The 20981-nt window shown below is 44.1% G+C and overlaps 5 protein-coding genes and 2 non-coding genes across 8 annotated transcripts; 5 read left to right on the forward strand and 2 right to left on the reverse strand.

Moving 5' to 3' along the window:
• The first annotated feature begins 507 nt into the window (after nucleotides 1–507).
• Nucleotides 508–4349, forward strand: LOC124343649 (tyrosine-protein kinase Src42A-like). The gene is made up of 7 exons (XM_046797063.1): nucleotides 508–975; nucleotides 1041–1302; nucleotides 1865–1986; nucleotides 2368–2531; nucleotides 2612–2780; nucleotides 2865–3359; nucleotides 3425–4349. Exons 1-7 carry the CDS (start codon nucleotides 825–827, stop codon nucleotides 3634–3636), a joined length of 1575 nt encoding a protein of 524 aa, XP_046653019.1. The 5' UTR covers nucleotides 508–824; the 3' UTR covers nucleotides 3637–4349.
• Nucleotides 4350–6093: 1744 nt separating this feature from the next.
• LOC124343628 (splicing factor 1-like) lies at nucleotides 6094–9259 on the forward strand. Its single transcript, XM_046797029.1, has 7 exons — nucleotides 6094–6716; nucleotides 6861–6936; nucleotides 7509–7661; nucleotides 7724–7830; nucleotides 7896–8050; nucleotides 8113–8412; nucleotides 8477–9259. The coding sequence occupies exons 1-7, from the start codon at nucleotides 6272–6274 to the stop codon at nucleotides 9179–9181; spliced, it is 1941 nt and encodes a 646-aa protein (XP_046652985.1). The 5' UTR covers nucleotides 6094–6271; the 3' UTR covers nucleotides 9182–9259.
• A 3-nt stretch (nucleotides 9260–9262) lies between these two features.
• Nucleotides 9263–12123, reverse strand: LOC124343641 (copine-8-like). Of its 2 annotated transcripts, none has more exons than XM_046797048.1 (6): nucleotides 11859–12123; nucleotides 10714–11428; nucleotides 10513–10645; nucleotides 10118–10445; nucleotides 9999–10045; nucleotides 9263–9933 (listed from the first exon to the last, which is right to left on the reverse strand). In XM_046797048.1, exons 1-6 carry the CDS (start codon nucleotides 11936–11938, stop codon nucleotides 9569–9571), a joined length of 1668 nt encoding a protein of 555 aa, XP_046653004.1. In that variant the 5' UTR covers nucleotides 11939–12123; the 3' UTR covers nucleotides 9263–9568. The 2 variants fall into 2 exon arrangements, with proteins under 2 accessions (XP_046653004.1, XP_046653003.1); XM_046797047.1 differs by lacking the exon at nucleotides 11859–12123 and adding an exon at nucleotides 11500–11609.
• Nucleotides 12124–12263: 140 nt separating this feature from the next.
• On the forward strand, nucleotides 12264–13082 carry LOC124343819 (glutaredoxin-2, mitochondrial-like). The gene is made up of 5 exons (XM_046797313.1): nucleotides 12264–12481; nucleotides 12556–12603; nucleotides 12671–12775; nucleotides 12841–12886; nucleotides 12961–13082. Exons 1-5 carry the CDS (start codon nucleotides 12395–12397, stop codon nucleotides 13008–13010), a joined length of 336 nt encoding a protein of 111 aa, XP_046653269.1. The 5' UTR covers nucleotides 12264–12394; the 3' UTR covers nucleotides 13011–13082.
• Nucleotides 13083–13479: 397 nt separating this feature from the next.
• On the reverse strand, nucleotides 13480–20245 carry LOC124343569. Its single transcript, XM_046796925.1, has 10 exons — nucleotides 18904–20245; nucleotides 18157–18825; nucleotides 16846–17985; nucleotides 16584–16743; nucleotides 16349–16507; nucleotides 15803–15918; nucleotides 15630–15739; nucleotides 15392–15559; nucleotides 14090–15320; nucleotides 13480–14035 (listed from the first exon to the last, which is right to left on the reverse strand). Exons 1-10 carry the CDS (start codon nucleotides 20210–20212, stop codon nucleotides 13770–13772), a joined length of 5328 nt encoding a protein of 1775 aa, XP_046652881.1. The 5' UTR covers nucleotides 20213–20245; the 3' UTR covers nucleotides 13480–13769.
• Trnat-ugu lies at nucleotides 15982–16053 on the forward strand. Its single transcript has one exon. It is a non-coding gene; the product is annotated as a tRNA-Thr (tRNA).
• On the forward strand, nucleotides 16229–16315 carry Trnat-cgu. Its single transcript is given in 2 exon segments — nucleotides 16229–16264; nucleotides 16280–16315. It is a non-coding gene; the product is annotated as a tRNA-Thr (tRNA).
• Nucleotides 20246–20981: the final 736 nt, after the last annotated feature.

Below are 20981 nucleotides of genomic sequence, written 5' to 3' on the forward strand. Positions count from 1 at the left end.
AAAAGCTTCTTACGACCATGTTTTTTTTATTTTAATCAATTATAAATATTTTAAGTTTTGTTTTTAAATTGCCTCTTTTTTGTATTTGTCAATGAAATATCGAATGCTAATTTTGAAAAAATCATCCTCAAAAAATTCGATTCTAAATTTGTTTTCGCTCTAAATAGCATATATTGGTAGAGGACTCTGCTGATGCAACTACATGTTTACGTTTACTCTTTGTTAGACAAATAATCGTGGCCTAAAAATATTGAGACTCCCAAGTCCTGGCGATTAAAAACATTGTTAGACCCATTTGAATATTTGAAATGAAAAACTGATTATTTAAACTCCCTACCGTCCTATGTCAGATAAGATAATGAATCGAGTTTTTTTATATCGTTACTACAAATTACAAATGAAACAGCCAATTAAAATTGTTTTCAAGTAAGTAGCGCCATCCTGTGAATCAATTCTGAAAGAACTCGTTGAAAAAAAAGGGAGGGGCCTACCGCTAAGCGTAGCCGCTAAGAGTCGCATAGTTTGTTGCCTCCGGTCTATAGGTGAATGGATATTTCTTTTTCTTCTTTTATCGAACACAAGAAGACTGTCAAGAAGTCATTCCGTGCAGTCGGGTTTATTTTTTCGTGTCCGAATTTATTGAGAAGGAACTTGTCGGATTTCGTCATAATGAAACAACAACAGTGTCGACCAATTGTATTTGTTTTGGTGTAGGTGCTTCGGCTTCGTTTTTGTACTGGGTGTGTGGGTGAGTGAGTGGTGTTTCTGATAAAGAAGCACAGTTGACATTCTTAATTGTCGTAGACAGATAGTTGAACGACAAAATGGGGAATTGTTTCAGTTCGGATCGTCGTTCAGTACCAAGGGTTGAAGAGCCACCCATTGGTGGTGGAGTGGGGGGCCAATTTCTGCCGACACAACCTCCTGTTCCCAGCCTCACACCCAGCCAAAATCACATTGATCAACCATTTCCACGTAATTTCTCCATTTGTGTTCCAAATATTGTCTTATTCTTTAAATGTGGAATTTTGTATTTACAGCAGGTCGAATCATCCCTGTGCCGTCACTTCCTGCTCCTCCAGACCTCCAAGATTCTCTGAGTTCAACAGCAAAGGTCTTTGTGGCATTGTACGATTATGATGCCAGGACTGATGAAGACCTAAGCTTCAAGAAAGGAGAACATCTTGAAATTATCAATGACACCCAGGGTGACTGGTGGTTGGCCCGTAGCAAAGCAACTAAACAGGAAGGCTACATCCCCTCCAATTATGTGGCAAAGCTCAAGTCTATTGAAGCTGAACCGTAAGTTTCGTCTATTTATTTTTAAAATTGTAAATGTATTCCAGTGAGACTAAGTTTTAAAAAAAAAGAAAATAGTCAAAGAAAAAACAACAAAGAGAAACAAAACAGGAAAAAGAGGAATGTAAATTACCACCTGTATGTTCCTGTGTAAGATGCATAGCCTGGGGGGTTATTTACCTGCTCGGAGAAACAGGTAACAATGGCCTTTCCCATTCACCGGTTGAGGCCGTCTCAAGGACATTGGGGCAACACATTTGGGCGAGGAAATAGAGACACGAGTACCCATCCACGTTGAGTTTTCCCCTCAACGATGATCATATGTTGACAATATCTACACAATCTGAAATCGGAAACTCGAATACTATCTTGTAGGAACCAGTCCTCGGCTTAATCCAATCCCATAAAACAAGTCGATTTCAAGGCTGTAGTAGGAAATGAAGGGAATCGCTTCTGGGCTGATTGACTTGTCTGCGTTCTATTTCTAAAAGTGAACACTTGCCTTAGCAACTGGCCACCTAACATCTGTTAATCTAAGAAAATCCTTATTTATTTTATTTTATAGGTGGTATTTCGGCAAAATTAAGCGCATCGAGGCTGAGAAAAAACTGCTACTTCCGGATAACGAGCATGGTGCCTTCCTCGTTCGTGATTCAGAGAGTCGCCGGAATGACTATTCATTATCGGGTACGTTTTCATATTTTTGTTGTCGTTATTTTTGTTCCCTGACTCTGGGCCGTAATCGATTTGAATGCCATTTCGGGATTGGTTCTTTCGCAATTCATGTTTACCATTCCTTTTTCTCAAAACGAACGAGGCCGATGGCGTGTTACACAATTAACAGCGCTTGATTGAACACGTTTTCCCTTGAATTTTCCGTGGGCAGTACGTGCGTCTTTGTCAATTATTTCTTTCGCGGTCACCTTCTTTCTTTTTTTTTCCTCTTTGGTATTGTCACGGTCACTTTGATTCTGTAACTTTAATGCTGGCAATTTGTTACCTAAATATCGGAATGATGCAGAAATAACTAGATGGCTTATTTCTGTAATTATCAAATCACTTGTGCAGTTCGCGATGGGGACACCGTCAAGCATTACCGAATCAGACAGCTGGACGAAGGAGGCTTTTTCATTTCCCGCCGAACAACGTTCCGAACATTACAAGAACTCGTGGAGCACTACAGTGCTGATGCTGATGGACTATGTGTCAACTTGCGCAAACCTTGTATCCAGGTAAGAAACATGTGTTATAAGACAAGGCTCGTCGTAAATCCCATTCTCATTGCAATGTTTCTTCATCCTTCCAATTATAGATTGAAAAACCGGTGACGGCAGGAATGTCGTATAATACTCGCGACCAATGGGAGATCGACCGGACATCGCTCAAATTTGTGCGCAAATTGGGTCATGGACAATTCGGCGAAGTCTGGGAAGGACTTTGGAACAACACCACACCCGTCGCCATAAAAACGCTCAAGCCGGGTAATTCCGAACGGAAATTGCGCAACATTCCGAAACGATTCAGAGAACAGATTTTGATTGTCACGCTATGAATCTTGATTTCAGGAACAATGGACCCCAAGGATTTCTTGGCCGAAGCGCAGATTATGAAAAAGTTGCGACACTCCAAGTTGATCCAACTTTACGCCGTTTGCACGGCCGAGGAGCCGATTTACATTATCACTGAACTCATGAAAAATGGTAGTTTACTGGAATTCCTCCAGGGTAAAGGACGTAACCTGAAACTAGCACAACTAATCGACATGGCCGCACAAATTGCTTCTGGCATGGCCTACCTCGAGTCGCAGAACTACATTCATCGTGATTTGGCCGCTCGCAACGTTTTAGTTGGAGAGAATAACATCGTCAAAATTGCCGATTTCGGTTTGGCGCGTATTATCAAGGAAGACGAGTACGAAGCTCGTGTGGGCGCTCGGTTCCCCATCAAGTGGACCGCACCTGAAGCAGCCAACTACAGCAAGTTCTCTATCAAGTCAGACGTCTGGTCTTTCGGAATCCTTCTTACTGAACTCATTACTTACGGACGCATTCCCTATCCTGGTGAGTCGATTCAATTTGGTTGAACTCATTTTTCCAGTTTGCTAATCAATCAACATTTCGGCTAGGTATGACCAATGCTGAGGTGCTCCACCAGGTTGAGCACGGGTACAGGATGCCGGCACCTCCTAGTTGCCCACCTGCTCTCTATGAAATTATGTTGGAAACATGGCACAAAGACCCTATGAAACGGCCTACATTCGAGACGCTTCAATGGAAACTAGAGGACTTTTTTACCATTGAAGGGTCTGAATACAAAGAAGCCGCTGTTGCCTACTAGATCCGCTGCGGTTCCCTATTGAGCCAAAAGACTGGTGAACGATTAACCCACTCAATGTCATACACCCACAACACGTACACAAACAGCAATCGCGCACACTAGTTCTCCTTTTGTCTTGATTGACTTGGACTGCCTCTTAAAAAAAAACAACAAGGTTCAATGAAGAAAAGAAAAACGCAACGGTGCTCAGGCGTGTCTATTATTATTATTAATGGCATTACTTAAGAACTACTCCCCATATCCCAAGTAATATTTGATAACGTGTAAACCGCAACACACAATCACATTTTATTTTTATCTGGTTGGGATTTTTAGAAATGAAAAAAAGAGTGCATTCAAAATAATCAGTATTTGATTATGTTCTCCCTTTTTCTTTTCTGTTTCTTTGCTCGTCAGTTTATTTAGCTTGGTTTGGCTCATTTTTAGCCTAACCGTTATGTACATTTCCATCCCGAGCATCCAATTGCTGTTGATGTGTATGTGGATGTGTGCGCTTCCACCCGATGTTTATCGTCACAGTTCTTTCTCTTTTTTTTTATGATTTAAATTGCCCTCGTCTCCTTATTATGATTTTTTTTTTTGTTTCCCGTCAGTATCTCGTCTTCATTCGAACTTTACAGTCGTCTAGACTTTGTGTTTTCATCATTATCCCCTCTTGAATCCTTGATTTCCAGGAACAATTGGACAATAAAGCACTTGTTTTTTCTTTTAAATTACAGCCGTTTCGTTGTCATTGTGCGCCAAAGTAGAATTCGGCCGTGGAACGAACCAAAGAGCTTACAACATGGTATTCATTCTGTCCTTAATTATGTCCTTATAGAAACAGTAGGGGAAAGAAAAAACGGGGCGTTTGTGGTTGCGTCGACACCGATTGTAGTAGATTTATTGTGAGCAAAGTTTTTATTTTCACCTTGGAACAATCGAAATCAGGACGCAATAATTTGATCAGGAATTGGAATGGTTGTGTGTGTGTCCAAATACTGGAAATTCGAACGTAAACCAGTTGAGATAACGTCTTTAGATTGAATAGCAGATGAGTCAAACTGACCGTTGACTTTCTGGTTTACGATTCCATACAAGTCCGTAAAACATTATCGCTTCTGCTGGTTTTTGAACTCATGAGCAAAGGGAGGAGTCGAGTTTACAATTGTCATTGACCTGAGAACAAAAAGAAGAAAGATGGGCTTCGTTGTGGGATTTTGTCGTGACGCTGGGGCCGGTTCTTGTAGGAAAATTAATAAATGCAGAAGCAGTGCCATCTAATATTCGTGAACTGAAATGCCGTTGGTTTCAGGATTTGTCCAAAAATTATTTCAAAGATAAAACTTAGGTGGCGACTTCAGTAGAAGGAAAAATTCGCGACTGTTCCATATATGCCAATTCTTTAAGGTAAACAGAGCGCGACCATGTTCAGGATCGCGCAACCTCTCGCCAATTTTCATCTCCAATGGCGGTGAGGCAAACGATGGTCTCCTGTTCCAATTATACTACTATGTAAAAAAAAGGAAAAAACTAGTACCCAAAAACCCTGCCGACGCTGGGAAAGGCTAGTGGGTGTTTCCATGAGAAATAAAGTTGCCAAGTCATCAGCCTCATTAACCACTATCGTTATGAAGGGGAAAAAAACGACTGATAATTATCGTCATTAGTTATCTAGAAAATGGCCAATGTGGTTGTAGAATTGTGGAATTCCAGTTTGGGATTTCCCACTGGAACTCAATTGCAAACAAACTGGTGAAATGACTTCCTGCAACTAGGACATTTTTATCTAATCACCCTCATCCCATTTAACTATTAACGTTATTCCAAGACACAAAACAAGTGACCGCAATTCAGTCGTGACTTTTTCACCTGTGGAGCAAAGTAAATTACATATGGCCGTCTTCTTAAATGAGTGGTGAAGTCGGACTATCGAAAAACCATTGATGTGATGGGCCTACATGACACGCAACTGGATAGATAACTATAATTGACGTGATTTATCAATGATTTTTCGAAGCCGTACAACCAAGCAATGATAGCAAAGCTGATTACGAAACCGGAAACCCATTCAGTGTGACACCTTTATGTTATATTTCAAATGAGTCTGTTAGATTGTGGTACCTACTGAAATAGATTCTTGTCATTGACATGTCAGATTGTCGTGGTTTAACAATTATACGACCACATCATTTGGAAATACGAAAAAAATTCTTGCATGACTTTGGCCGTTACTTAGCGGTGTACTCTAAATTAGTGATTGTCTTATCATTCATCATAATCAAACCTCTAGATTGTAGATTAATTTATGGTTACTAATACTAAAGGTTTTGTTGTTTGTTGGCACTCGGCAATGAAAAGGTTTTTAAACAAATGAAAGTGAAAGTGAATTACGATTTATAAATAAAGACCGGGCATTGCCACATTGCCAAGAACGAATCAAAATGCGAGTTAATCGATAAATTAAATTTTTCATTAATTTGACAATGTCGCGTCAGCCATCTTGGCGTCTCATCGCGTCGGGCAATAATTCGGCTCTCATCATTTCAATGTGCGGAAAGTTAGACGCATTCTATTTCTGACATTACGTGTTCGGTTAATTTCTGTCCAATTGTCCACGATTTCAATTAAATTTGACCATATTTTGCTAAAAGTCATGCCGAGTAACGCTCATTCAACGGGTGCCAATACTACACCTCTGGGCAGGGTCAATCCAGCTCTCACCGGTGGAAGAAGACAAGCAACTTCTTCGCTTTTAAACCCGAATTATCTCAATTCGGATGATGAAGGCTCACACGGAAGCTACGAGCAAAAATATGAGCCAAAGTACGAAACAAAATACGAATCCAAATTTGATCAGCCATCTACAACTCCCAGCTACAGCTACCCCACATCATCTTCGTCCACTTCTGCCAGTGCCAACACCTGGAAACGTGGACTGGAAGATAGCAACAACTCAGATGACAATTCACTCGGTGGAGAGAAAAAAAAGAAGAGGCGTTCACGCTGGGGTGGAGATGAGAAAGAAAAGACCTTCATTCCGGGCATGCCAACTGTTTTACCAGCAAACTTGACAAAGGACCAGGAGGAGGCGTATCTAGGTAATAGTTCTGTGCATCTGTGTAACTTAATTTTTGAATATTGTGCATTCTCATCACTTGCGTACAGGAGTGCATATTCTGTCTTGTATGAGTGTATTAACTGATTCATCATAATATTGTGTGTATTGACTTGTGATTTTTCAGTCCAATTCAAGATTGAGGAGATAACACGGAAACTGAGGACTGGTGATTTAGGCATTGCTCCCAATCCAGAAGAAAGGTTTGATATATAAAGCCAATACTAATTCATTTCTTTCCCAATTTTTCATAGTTAATCAAAATTAAATTGTTTATATTTCAATCTTTTTTTTTTAATTTGTCAGCTAGGCATAAAACAATTCATTCTTTTTTATCCATTGATTGATCTATATCCATTCCCTCCAAAGACCTTTCAGGTTCTTACAAATGAGCCTAGGTTGTGATGATTAATTGGTTGACATTTTAATCTTTTTTTCACCACAAACCGAAATCGTACTAATGCCGTCTGTTAGGTTCAGATGTAGGGAGCCTATAATTTGATTTTTTGAACCTTTACAGGACGTGCATTTATTTTCAAAGAAATATTCTAACGTTCAATATAGGCAATTTGTACTTGCCATTTTTTTAAATTGCTTTTTATCTCGATTTTTCTCATTGCTCAGCTGGACGGATGGATAAAATTTCAGAACATTTAATCAATTGCAAAAATAATAACTTAATCAATTTACAATTATCCTCGTCTAAATTCAGAATAAGAAAAGATAGCTCATTTTCGTATTCCCTTTGTTCTTTTTTTCCCTCCTTCATTTTCAGATCGCCATCACCAGAACCAATCTACGGGACGGATGGTAAAAGGCTGAACACCCGGGAGTACCGGATGCGTCGTAAGCTAGAAGAAGAGCGCCACTCCATGATCACCAAGATGATTTCCTTAAATGCTGACTTCAAACCCCCTGTAGACTATAAGTAAGATCATTTATCTTATTTACCATGTCTGCCCTTACTTATCACTTTCCTTGTATTATTAGACCCCCTATGACGCGCGTCTCCGATAAAGTCATGATTCCGCAAGAGGAGCATCCGGAAATCAATTTTGTGGGGCTGCTGATTGGTCCACGTGGAAACACTTTAAAATGTAAGTTTTTTGTTTATTTATTTAACCGTAACATAACATTAAACCCGATCGTTATATTTTACCAGCTATGGAAAAAGACACTGGAGCTAAGATTATAATTCGAGGCAAAGGATCAGTCAAAGAAGGAAAAGTAGGCAAGCCTTTGCCAGGCGAAGATGAACCACTGCATGCCTATGTAACCGCCAATAGTATGGAAGCCATTAAAAAAGCTGTCGATCGAGTGAGTGTTCCATCTTGAAGTAGAAAAAAGAACAATCAATGACGCTATTTTTGAATTGACAGATTAAAAAGATCATCAAGGAAGCTGTTGAGGTACCAGAGGATCAAAACGATTTACGGAAAATGCAGCTACGAGAATTGGCCATGTTGAACGGAACGTTCCGCGAAGGCGAGTTTGGTCCACGGTGTTCAAACTGCGGTGCCACTACTCACAAAGCATGGCAATGTCCCGACAAGCCTAACGTCACGAACACCGTCATTTGCAACAATTGTGGAGGAACCGGTCATATTGCTCGAGATTGTCGAACTCCTCGTAATTCAGCAAATGCTGATGGAGCACCAGGAAATAAGATTGATGAAGAGGTAAATTTTGCACAGCTTTGACGCAATCAAACACATTCACTCATCTCCTACATTCTTTTAACAGTACATGTCATTGATGGCCGAATTGGGAGAGGGTCCTCCACCGAAGAGTGAAGGATCGGGAGGCGGTACACGTCAAAGTTATCATGGAAGCTCTGGATTGTTTGATCGACAACAAGGACAACCTAGGGCCATCACTGCTGGTCCATCCATGGGTGGTGGTCGAGGTGGTGGCGGCGGCCCTCCACGTGGTCCTGGACCAAATCAACAACAAGGAGCTGCCAATCAATGGGGTCCTCCACAAAGCTATGGTCCGCCGGGTCCTTGGGGCACTCCGATGGGCGGTGGATGGATGGGTCACAGTGGCGGTATGTCATCCGCTCCTCCTCCACCCGGTACTGAAGGCGCTTCCTCTGGTTCACAACAGCAAGCGCAATCCAACATGCAACCATGGATGGGTGGGGCTCCTCAATGGGGAGGTTGGCACGCCCAAGGCCCACCTCCACCACCCGGAGTGGCTCCACCACCTGTGCCAGGTACTTCACCTGTTGCACCTGTTCCACCACCACCAAGAGGTCCTCCCCCTGTGCCAGGCGTGCCTCCGCCAGGATATTACAATTGGGGGCAACAGGCACCCCAACCCGCTTACGGATCTTATGGAGTTCCGCCGCCTCCTCCAGGCCAATCGCAGCAGCAACCTCCACCTCTTCCCCCAGGTAGTGACATGTCAAACATGATGGGAATACCTCCACCACCACCCCCTCAGTAGACTTTCGGACAAACGTTTTATTGTGTACCGTGTTTTTGGTCTCAATTAGGCGTAATGAAATTATTCAGAACTTCTAAACGGTTACTTTGACTTGTTTATTTTTAAACACGTAAATTAATTTGAAAAAAAGGTAATTGATTAGAATAGGAATAACGCCAGTAATTTCAGTATTAGTGAATAAGAAGATAAATGTTAGAGGAAATGTTTGGCAACAACACTCACAAAACATTTAAGCAGCACGAAGCCAACATCAATTTCAGCATTGATGAGCAAGAAAAAAAACGTTAGAAGTTCTGTTAGGTAACCAAAAATTTGGGCAACACTGACAATAGATGAAACATGAAATTTGAGTATTTAAATATGTGATGGAAAGAAATAGAGAGCGATTTAAGAGAGATTAGGATCGGGTGGTAATCGAGTTAGATCGTAGCGTGGAGGGTTGGGGCTTATATTACGGGTTTTCATGTAACTGGTAAATTGGTCGGGAACTTCGCGCAATACTTCGCGAGCCAAATGAAGTCTCCCAACTAAGGGATTCACGTTGGCACTGAGAAATTGGCTAAATGGAACAAACTGGACAATATCCCGTTGAGCTTTGCGTCCCGACGGAGCAGTCAGCAAGGCGTTGTCAGAATCCAATCCCTCCATAGCGCTGAAATCAGCTTGACCTATTCCGACGATGATAATGGACAAAGGAAGGCTGGAAGCATCCACGATAGCTTCTTTAGTGTCATACATATCGGTGATGATTCCTAAGAAATGTCAATCGTTAGTTAATACTGTATGTTAACTAAGTCAAAGTATGGGTGGACAATACCATCTGTGAGGATGAGGAGGACGAAATAATGTGAACCGTCTTGGTATCTTATTTCATGGAACAGATATAAAAATTAATGATTAGTCAGTATTGTAAATGTCATGAAAAATCGAACTTACTGTTGAGCGAACTTAGTGACATGGCGAATGCAAGGGGCGAAATTAGTTGGTCCATAAAGTTGGACTAAGGGAAGGCATGCACGATAGGCTGCGATGATTCCAGGGACTCGATAACAGTAGGGATTGGTCGGGTTGAAGTTAACGTGAAATTCATGCGAAACTCGGCCTATAGGAGGTAATCGAGCGCCAAAACCGATAACGGGGAATTGTTTGTCGGAGTCATAATCTTCAATTATTTCACCAACGGCAGACAGGGCCTGTTCGTACAGCGTTGGACCTCCATGCAGATAATGCAGCGATGCGGGAGTGTTGGGATCGCCGTTTGAAGCTATTTATAAACAATAGATTAGTACATAGACAATCGGTTTGCAAAGCTTGATTGTTGCATTCACAACCTGTAAAATCGATTGCTACGGTGCAGTTAATTTCTGTACCGCCTTGCAGGTAATCTAGGAAAGTATAGATAGGATTGATTTTACAATGAACAAATTCAAATCTGCCCGAGTCTTTATAATTCTTCTTCTTTTTCTAAATATTTGAAAAAATTAATTTAGTACAATTATATGAAGGTGAAAGAATTTGAATAAATCCCAAACCTGATATCCAGGATTGACGCAAGGAATTGACATCGGTAGTGGACCATTCAGTAGTTTCTGGAGACTAAAAAAAGCTTCGCCAATAAAGCTATGGGATCCATTACGGTTCCAATCCCAGCATTGAAGTTTTAGAGTTCTCTCATAATCACCGTTATTCAAATTTCTGACAGGAATAATAGCACTTTTCCAAACAGGATTCAGAGTGGTCTTGATGACCTCAGACTTGTGAACCACAACATATTCTCCATTTTCAGTTGACTTGGAAATGGTAACAAAAGGGTCAGATTTGCCAAAAAAATCCTTCTTATCTAATCCATGTGCAACCAGCTGAAATTCCACTTCTTCTTTATTAGATGATAGCTCTTCAGCAGAGACAATTAGTGTTCCTCTCTCAAGGTTTGGATTGTGAAATTCTATCTTTTTTCTAATGATGTGCTGAGAAACCAAAGTTCCAAGGGTGATCTCAACCCATCCTAAGAAATCATGTTTACTCAAATCAGAGCTGGCAGAATCCACATCATAAACTTCAAATTTCAGTTTCTGTTGCTCTTCAAAACGGTACATCATCAAAACCTTCTTGGTGAAGTCAGGATTTCTGGAGTTGACAACTTTTTCTGTTCGACAGAACTCCTGCCATTGATTCAATCCAAATGGCTGTATGTACACCACAACCATGGGATCAGACTTGGACAAGTAATCCAAGTCAGGTAAATCCCTGCAAAAACAGAACATGTGTTAATATTTCAAGACAGCAAATCAAACAGATATAAATTATATGTTAACAACCTCCCAGCTAAACTAATTTCAATTTCCTTGCACAATCCCGCCGCAAAACCGCCCATTTGACTCATCATATCATTTTCTTGCTGGGCTGCACACATGTTTTCTACAACATCTATTGCCTAGATAAAATGATACTTCCTTTTTAAAAATTAAAAAATGTTGTCAATAGTCAATAGACACTTGTTACGTCGCGTCATCAAAATCAGAAATAAGGACAGAATACTCGCGACGTCAAACGTCTGACGCCTACTTTATCTTCGTCATGCAATCGTCACATGATAACAGACGTTCATGATAATGATTTCAATAAACACCACACCCAACTCGGAACGACAGGCAATGTAAAAAAATTAATAAATCACCTTGCAGAAAAAGTTAATTCCACTTGAGAAGTAGGGACATTGGCAACCGATCCCGGTTGAAAAATAGGGGCGGTCTCCATTTCAAATCTTGTCAGTGTTATTGTCTACTTAAATCAGTTAGATGTTTCACACTAGGTTATACAGAATAATGAAAACACAGTAAACTAGAAATCTACTCTTGACCTACTATAGCACAAAAGTAATAAAAACTAAGTTCTTAACGCCATAATTACGTCACATATACGTAGCCACGACACTACGACTGCGTAGTAACGTACTAAATCTGGTGCTGCAGATGCAAGCACAAGTGAAGCTGTAGAGCTGTGAGCTGTGAGCTGTGTAGAGCAAACATAAAAGCCTCTTAAGCGTCGTCTGCTTAAGCTTTCGTCTCTATGCCAGGTAATGCATGCAACATACTACATAGCTCGCAGATATTTTGGACCACTAGTTGAAACACCCACTTCTTTGGTTATCCTGTCAGTTGCTTTTAAGATTTTAAATACTTTGAGTGTCTTTGTTTTTTTAAATTCGAATTGATGGGAATCAATTCTTCTAGTCCCTCTTCAGAAATGAGCGGTGCAGTAACTAATGCAATTCGGCAGAGAATCTCTCAAAACACTGTGGTAAGCAAGGCTGTAAAAGCAAGAAAGTCAATTTTTGTTTTAGACGTCGTCGTAAACCAAATTTTGTTTTACAGGTAATTTATTCAAAAACGTATTGCCCATATTGCACAATGGCTAAAGAGGTAGGCCTACACTTGATGAACCAACTGTTTTGACCTTCAGACCGACAGTGTGAAATATTCTCTTTAGGTTTTTGACAAAATGCGCCAGCCTTATGACCTCATTGAATTAGACCAAGTGCAAGATAGTGAACAAATTCAAGACGCTCTTGGGAAGATGACAGGAACTAGAACTGTAATTACAATTTTAGAAACTTACAAGTTTCGTAGCATTTTAAGTTAAATCTTTTATATGAACAGGTTCCTAGAGTATTTGTCAAGGGTCAATGTATTGGAGGTGGAACTGGTGAGTTAGCATTGAATTTGATGTGCTTTATTACCCAGATTTTCATTAAACAAACAAATGTTTTCTGCTTTTAGATACTCAAAGCCTATACAAGCAAGGAAAACTCCAGGATATGTTAAAGTAAAGGTCTGATGGTTAGTTAATACTTAATTGTGTTGGTATTGCTGGTGATCAATACATGCCATATTGTCTTATAGCCTACGATTGTTTGTTTTTGAAATTGTAATTTCTTTTACTACATGGTAAGTTCCTTAACTATCAAAACCCTCAAATTTAAACCATTTCCTGTTATCTAAAAAATTCATTTCATTTAAGTATTTTAGAAGTTCAACACTTGACATGCAGGGCTGTGTGACCATCTTGTATCCCAATCCCAGTGTTGGTAAATATTAAGTAGGTAGTATAGCCCTTCAAAGTGTCTCACGTTTAAAAGGACTAGGAAAACCTTCGTGATATTTTCATATGTAATTAGCTCTAGTACTACTCAAGCTTCGAGCATTTTTACCAGATGGCAGTGTTTCATTTAAAAAGTTGTCACTGAAAGAAATTGCGAGAGACTTTTGTGGTGGTAAAAGGAAGCAAGTTTATGTATCGAAGGTGATTTATGAATGAATATATATTCATACAGGTGTGTATAATCCGATTGTTCAGCCAATTCAACCATTGCAATCATGAAACAAGCGCAAATAACATTCTCTCTCCTTTTGTCAACTGTGAACAAACGAAAAAAACGATTTTTAAAATGTAATAAGGACCGCAGGAACGTTGATGTCTGCCACCTTTTTATGCATATCATCATAATAATATTTATATTGTAGGTTCGGGCAAGTCTGGGGCATCAAATGCTGATTTGAACAACAAAATAAAAGAAATGGATTAAATATTATGGGGTTTTGGGGGGTCTTGGGAAGAAGAACTTTGATGGCTGTTTCAGCCAACTTCGCCGGCTTACTGCTGGATGTTGCTGTGGACTTGTTCGGCTGCGTAAATTCTCGTTAGTACTAGACCGCCTAGAAGTGGCGGGCGAAGAAGGAACGCTGCCCCCAGTTCCGGCAGACCAGGCCCCAGCCATCACCACGCTCCCTTCTTGTGATCTGCAGCTTCCGGCGTCTCCTGCTGCTTGTGGCTGTTGGGCCTCGAAGGTAACATCTACAAACAAACTTTGTCTGCACAACTTCTGGACAACTGACTTGGCTTCAATACCTTGAACAATAAGGGCTGGACCTTGGGGACTGGACTGAGATTCCTCTTCGACCAACGGCTGGGCGCGCTCTTCCGATGGGCACAAGGACTCGACTGACTGGATGGCACCCGGACCAACTGTTAGGAAGGCTTCGCGAGCTTGCTTCAATTTGAGCATCCGCTCCGGATTGGTTGTGGGACTCTTTGGCAAATCGGCCGGAACACTGCCCACCTGTCTTCTACCTCGATACTTTTGCAGGAGGTCGTCAATGGACGGATCGAGCGGGGATTTCCGGAAGAAACTAGGATTCCGGGTGCACGGGGTCACCTGGCCGGTCGGCAATTGGAGTCCGCTTTGAGAGCGTAACACTCCGCTGCCTTTCCAGCCAGTTGCGGAGCTGGCGGATGAAGACCCCGCCCTCTGAGTTTCAGTTGATGCTGGACCCATGGCTCCTGCGCTCAGCGATTTACTCAATTGGACCAAACAGTTGGGATGAAGATGTCCGCCGTGTTCAAAAGGTAACGGACTATCGGCTGCTGCCGCCAGTGGCGAAGACTGGCCTCTATGTTCGATGACAATCGTCGGCGGAGGAGTTGACGAGCTGGAACGTTCGTCCGTCATTAAATCACATCTTGGTCGGAATTGGAAAGTCGGAGCGGAACGTTCCTTGCCGGAAGCCGTCACTCTTTGGTGATACTTGTCGATCATCCGCCGGATATTGGGGGCGGTATTGCGTACAGTGGTCACAGCCGTCGGGCGGGATTGATCCGGCGGATTCTCTTCTGTTGGCGTCGATGTCGACGAATTTCTCCTCCAGGAATCGGCCGGTTGGTCACGAGGCGTCCGACGCCACGGAACGCCGTCCTCGGCTCCCTCTTCCGCCAGCACCGGCTGATAGAGAGTCGTCGAAGCTTTGTCGTCGCTGGATTCCAACGGAGCGAAAACTAAACGGTGGGTCTCGACAAAGACTTTCTTCCGGGCCGCGCTGCTCATTTCTGACGGCACTGGAGGTAGCTGGGGTAAAATAACCCGTGGAGTTGGGGTCAATTCCGGCTCGTCGTCTGAATTAGTCTCCAAATCGGAATCAAAGGATCGCAGACGCTCGTATTCTTCTTTGAGTTGATTGGCTTTGATGCTCAGCTGTTCAGGAAATCGGACGGCGGAAGACGGCTGCCTGACGAGTTCTCCTTGGTTTCCAGTCGCCGCCGGAAGCCTTTGAGGATGCCTCATGGAAATTTCCAAAGTCTGGGCCTAGACGGTAAGAAAAGGATTTTGAAATGTCGAACTTTTGAAAAGGTAAAAAACAAAATTGATAATCAGACTTCTTGGAGGATTTCGGTGGTGAGCGTGTCTAGTCGTTGGAGGGCTTCCGGATCGAATGGTGGTGGTGTATCTCCGGAACTGGTGCCAATCCCGCGCAGTTGTTGCATTTTATCCACCAAGTGCTGGACCAAGTGAACTTGCTGGCTGCATTGCCGTTGGTAAACCGTCTGGGAATTCATTCCATTGATTAACGTTCATATCGTGAAATTCATTTCATTTTTTAAAGGTAAATTTTACTTGGAGATGTTCTTTCTCGGATTTGAGTTGCTGGCCGCGACTTTCAAGCAAAACGATGCGCCTTTTCAAGCGATCAATAGTGGACGAGTTTCCCGCAGTAGAATTATTATCTATGAATGTAAATTTAGATATTAGAGGAAGTTAATGAATCGAGTATTCTAAACAATTATTACCTTCTTGGTCGGAAAGACAAGTTTCTTCCTCTTTCAATCTAACCATTTCCTCGGTTTGAGTGTTGGCTACACCCGCCATATCCCCGTCGATTGAAGTCATCTGCAATTCCAGATATCTGTGGTGGGGAAAAAACGTATTGCAAACGGTTGTGTACCAGCTGATGTTTAGAGAACTCAACGCCTCCTTAGCTCAGTGGCAGAGCACTAGTCTTGTAAACTAGGGGCCGTGAGTTCAATTCTCACAGGGGGCATTTCTTTTTATTTACATTTTTTTAAATTTTAAAGCAAAGATAAGATGAAACTTGATATCTCTACATTTCTACAGGCGATCAAAACATTTTTAAAAGGAACCCAAATTTCAATGTCGAAATGTACAAGCCATGTTGTACAGGATAATTTTGAGTCTGAACATTTTTTGAGACACTGGCCTCTTTAGCTCAGTGGTAGAGCACTGGTCTCGTACGCAATCGCGCAGGTAACCAGGGGTCGTGAGTTCAATCCTCACAGGAGGCATAAACTTTTTCCATCTCCAACCAATTTACTTACTTGACAATTTCACCTTTAGCTCGCAGTCGGTCGAGAAGTGACAGATTTTCTTCCAGTAACTTGAAACTGGCTTCGGTTCTGACGGAATCGTTACGCTCAACTCTTGCCGGACCGGTTATCCCTACCTGGAACCTTGGTTGCTCTTCTTGTTCGCTCCGACTAAATGGGAAAAAGGTACAATCGAAATATTATCACTGGACTTAAACTGTGTGTTACATCTTTTGTTTTAAATTACTGTATTGTTTGGCGGAGCTCTGCTGGAGCGATGCTATAGATAGGGGCTTGAGGTTCGACTTCCGGTATATCAACAACAGCTGCGCAATCCTCCGTAACGTCTTCCACCTCGACTAGGAGGGCGCCTGGTCCAGGTGTCGACTGGGCACCTTCTTCTTGATCTACAAACAATCGTCAGATCTCAGTTGGAGTTGCAACTCAACAACAAACAACATTTTCTTCTTCTGCTGCTGTTCTGTTCTGTTTTGTTTATATTATCCTACCGGAGGCCAATCGACGGTCAAAGTCGGCCGTTGTTTCGGCGTCGTTGAGAGACAAGCTGGATGGCTGACTGTGTACACTGGCGCTAACAAGGTCCGCTATGCTGCTCTCGGATTTCGATCGTGAAATGGCCGACAAATTGCTCGGCCGGGCCGAAATGCTGGAACTGAATTCACCCACCGCCGGATGGTGGTGATGCAAATGATGGTGATGGCCAGGACTGAAGGCCCCGTCTAATAAAGCGATGGTACTCGCTTCCGGGCGGATGCCTTTCTGCTCCTCCCACTGGAAAAGTTTCTTGGTGAATTTCCGAGACAGTCCCTGGAACCGGAATTCACCCGTCGACGTCCGGATGCAAATTTCTCGCTGGGGACCGTGTCCGGGCTGTTTCATGGCTTCCCGGATCTTTTCCAGCCGGGATTCTCGTTCGATGTATTTCTCACGCTCACGTTCCAGTCGCAATTTTTCACGCTCAATCTTCTGCAGTTCCTTTTCCAGCCACTGCAGTTCCTTCTCCTTCTGCTTCTCGCCTCGGTGTTGTTGGACTTCGTCCGTCTTCTGGCCCGTCTTGACGTGTTTGCCACCCCGGCTGTGGTGGTGCTGTTTGCCGGATCCTTGGCGTTCCAGTCCCGGTTGATTGGTTCCCGCCGACAGTTTCCCGGCGGCCGCTTGTTGCTGCTTCATCCGCTCCCACTCTTGCAGCTTCCGGTTGAAATCGTGCGGAAGAATTTTGTGCAGCTCCTCGACGTTCTGGTCGGATTTGCCGGCCACCGCTTTCCGGATTTCCCATTCGGCCAATTTCTTTTTGAATGCCGGAGGCAATTTATCCGGCTCGCTCCTCCGCTTGCCAATGTCGTTCCAATCCGGACTGTCGGCCGCCGATTTCTTGCTGCTCCCGTGCTGTTGCGGAGTCGTCGGAGTGGGCGGAGTGGCCAAGGCCAGAGCGCCGGAATCGAAAGCCGGAGCCACGGACAAACCCGATTTGAGTCTCTCCCAGACTTCGACCTTTTTCCGGAATTCCGGCGAGATGCTGTTGAGCAACAATCCCGGATGGTTCTTGATGGACGCCTCAATGTCGTGATTCTTCTTGCCACCGGGACTGTTTTCCCGGCTGGCCGTTCCAAGGTCGCAGAGTCCTCCGTCTGGAAAATACGAAAATACAAAAAAATGGCCGAACGTTATTTTTGAGAAAAGCTGAAAATAGAAAAATAGACGGCCAGAGAAAAGAAAAAAATCGTATCTGTCGTAATCATCACGGGACCCGCCAGTCGCCCAGCAGCAGCCAAACAAGAAGAAACTGTCGCCCGTCTTACCGGGAAATTCGTCAAATGTGAATGTTTGATGCTGGTTCGGTGTGGATGGAACGGACAAGGAATTCCTGGAACTCGTTTCGACATGACTGACGGCACCCCCTCCGCCGGGCGAGGTGCTGCTGCTGGCCAACGCCGACGGGCTGTTGTTGGCCTTCATGAGGTCGCAATGCCATTTGGACGTCCACTCGTTGATGGGCTTCAGCTGACTCCGCAAACTAGAGATGAACGATCCGACGCTCTCGTCCGGATTGTTCTCCGCCGGATGCTGCTGGATCGTTGCTGGATGCTGCTGGACCAGCTCCTGATGTTCCATCAAGTTGTGACTGCCATTTTTGCTGCTCGTCTTTCGCCTGTTGGGAGACTCGGGCCCTTTCATCCTAATCGGATCCGGCGGCGGCGGAGGCATTTCCGAGCTGCAAAGAATTTGTGATTCCGGAATCCGCTCTGGCATGTGGCCGCCGCTACCACCGGCGCTTGGCGTCAATCCTGTGGCGAAATTGCCGTCGCAACTGACGGTGCTCTGCCGGTGCAACCGTTTCATTTGCGGAAGAGATAAGACGTAGCCGCCGCGCTGATGGACGTCCGATCCTCCGCCCGATTCCTCCTCACTGCCTTCGGCCAACAGTTTATTCACCTCCGGGCTGGATGCTCTCTTCTCCAGGTGGAAAACTATTTCAAAATTAGTTTTTTTTTTAAATTTTAATTCATTTAACTCTTATCAAATTGTAGGTTCTAATCTCAACTTACGGGGAAGTTCCTGGGCGTCGGCAAAGGATTTCAGGATTTCCGACTCCAGGGGACACTCTGACAGCGAGGAAGAGGAGGTGGACGTTCGTGACGTGGTCGACCTCCTCCGGCGTCCCAGCCGGAAGATGGGACTAGGTGACCGGGCCATGGCGTGACTGGAACTCTCCGAGGCCAGCGAGTGCTGATAAGGACTGACTTGATGCCGGTTATTGTGGCTGCTGTCCAGGGCACCCACTTCCTCCTTATCCGGAAGCTTTGAAGTGCTGCTGCTGGTCACTTTGCCGGCCGACGGACTGCCACCGGATGACGTCGCCTGATGCTGCTGGTCGACATGGGCCTTCTCCCAGCGGAAAGCCTCCTTGACTCTGGTCCATTTGGAGACTTTAGTCTTGGGCCGGCTCCTGTTTCCAGGAGCCGTTTCGGGGAGTTTGTAGCTGTCGGGCGACGGCGTCGTCGTGGCCGACGCATTGTTGACGTCATAATCGACTTCGTTCTCTTCTCCTCCGGCGGCGATAGGGGGCGGGGCCACGTTCTCGTCGAATCCGACCGATTTACTCCGCTCGCGGTACTTTAACAACGTGCCCGGCTTCTTGAATTTCATGTGGTGGTGGCTCTTGATCTTCTTGCCCGCTCTCGACTGACGGTGTCCACCACCACCCCCTCCGCCACCGGAAGAAGAATGCTCGACACTTCCGTTGCTGTTGTTGTCCATAATTCCGGCGCTCTTGTTGGCCGGTTCGACCGGAATCAATTCCGCCTGGTGCTGACTGATGATGGGCAAGATTTCACCGCTGTCGAGGCTGTCCAGCGAGCGATCGGCTCCTGCATCCGCCTTGGTCGACATGTTGGAAGCGGAAGCGGCGGAATCGCTTCCGACAAAGAGATCCAGCTCCTGGTGCATTTCCTGGAGCGTTTTCATGTCCTCCAGGTAGTGGACGCGCTTCTGCAGTCGACTGTTTGCGTCGCGCAGCTCGCCCAGCTGCTCCATCAACTTGCACAGGTTGTCCAAATGATCCAGCCCGGCCGGAGTGTCTGTGGTTTTGACAGACGTCAAGGACTTTGTCGAGCTAATAACGTCTGTATTATTAGCAGCAGTGCTATTAGCAGTGCTAGTGCTGTTGGTTGTGTACGAAATGCTGCTACTGCTACTGGGCTGTTGCTGCTGCTGTTGCTGCCCAGTTCGACGTATCCGAGCGGATTCACTGGTGGCGGCGGCTCCATTTTCGTCTCCGTGACGGAGCGAAACGAACATGTAATCCAGAAACTCTTTTTCCTGTTGCCACGCTTCTTCTGCCTCCGATGAATTCATTTTTTGTTGTTTTTCCCACTTTTTAGTTGATTGAATCTGCTGCTGCTGGATCGGGGGATGGATGGATGGATGGATGAGAACTCACAGCATTGTCTATATGATGTAGAGTTGAGCAGGATCGCCTGATCGACTCGACTGGAACACGGCAAAGAGAAGACTGTGGAAGCAGGCAGTTTGGGTCAGACCAAGGTCTAGCAAAACTGTAAGGTGTGTGTGTGTGTGTATGTGTTGGGGGGTATGGAGGATTCCAAACGTCTCGGCTATAAATAGACCGTCTATATCCGTCCGCGCCGGAATATTTTTTCTCTCCTCCTATAGACTCCTTCATTCCCGCCGATGGCCGAGAGTAGGAGCCGCAGCAGAGGAGCCTGGAACACATAGAAAAAGAAAAAAGAGACTCACACCAAGACAACAAACAAAATTTCCAACTTTATAAACGCGTCCGTCTGGGGGCTAACTAGAGACCATCGATCCGACCGTTTGTCGCAAAAAGAATGGGCGGCCGGCCTGCTGGATGGGCGGCTGATTATTAATTGACGTCCGACCAGCCGCTGATTTTTTGACAACCAATCGGGGAAAATGATGACGAGAGCCTAAACAGAAACGAGGTCACTCGGTAGGAAAACGACATCCGGCCCAAACATTGTATAATACTATATACGTATACATATCCAGCGGCCGTATAATATATCCCAGTAGTTTCACCTGGGCTATATTAAATGTGTACGTATTGTGTCGTTTTTATTTCACAATTCGACCGATTGCCAAG

This window comes from Daphnia pulicaria, chromosome 6 (assembly GCF_021234035.1).
Source record: "Daphnia pulicaria isolate SC F1-1A chromosome 6, SC_F0-13Bv2, whole genome shotgun sequence".
NCBI classification, from domain to species: Eukaryota; Metazoa; Arthropoda; class Branchiopoda; order Diplostraca; family Daphniidae; genus Daphnia; species Daphnia pulicaria.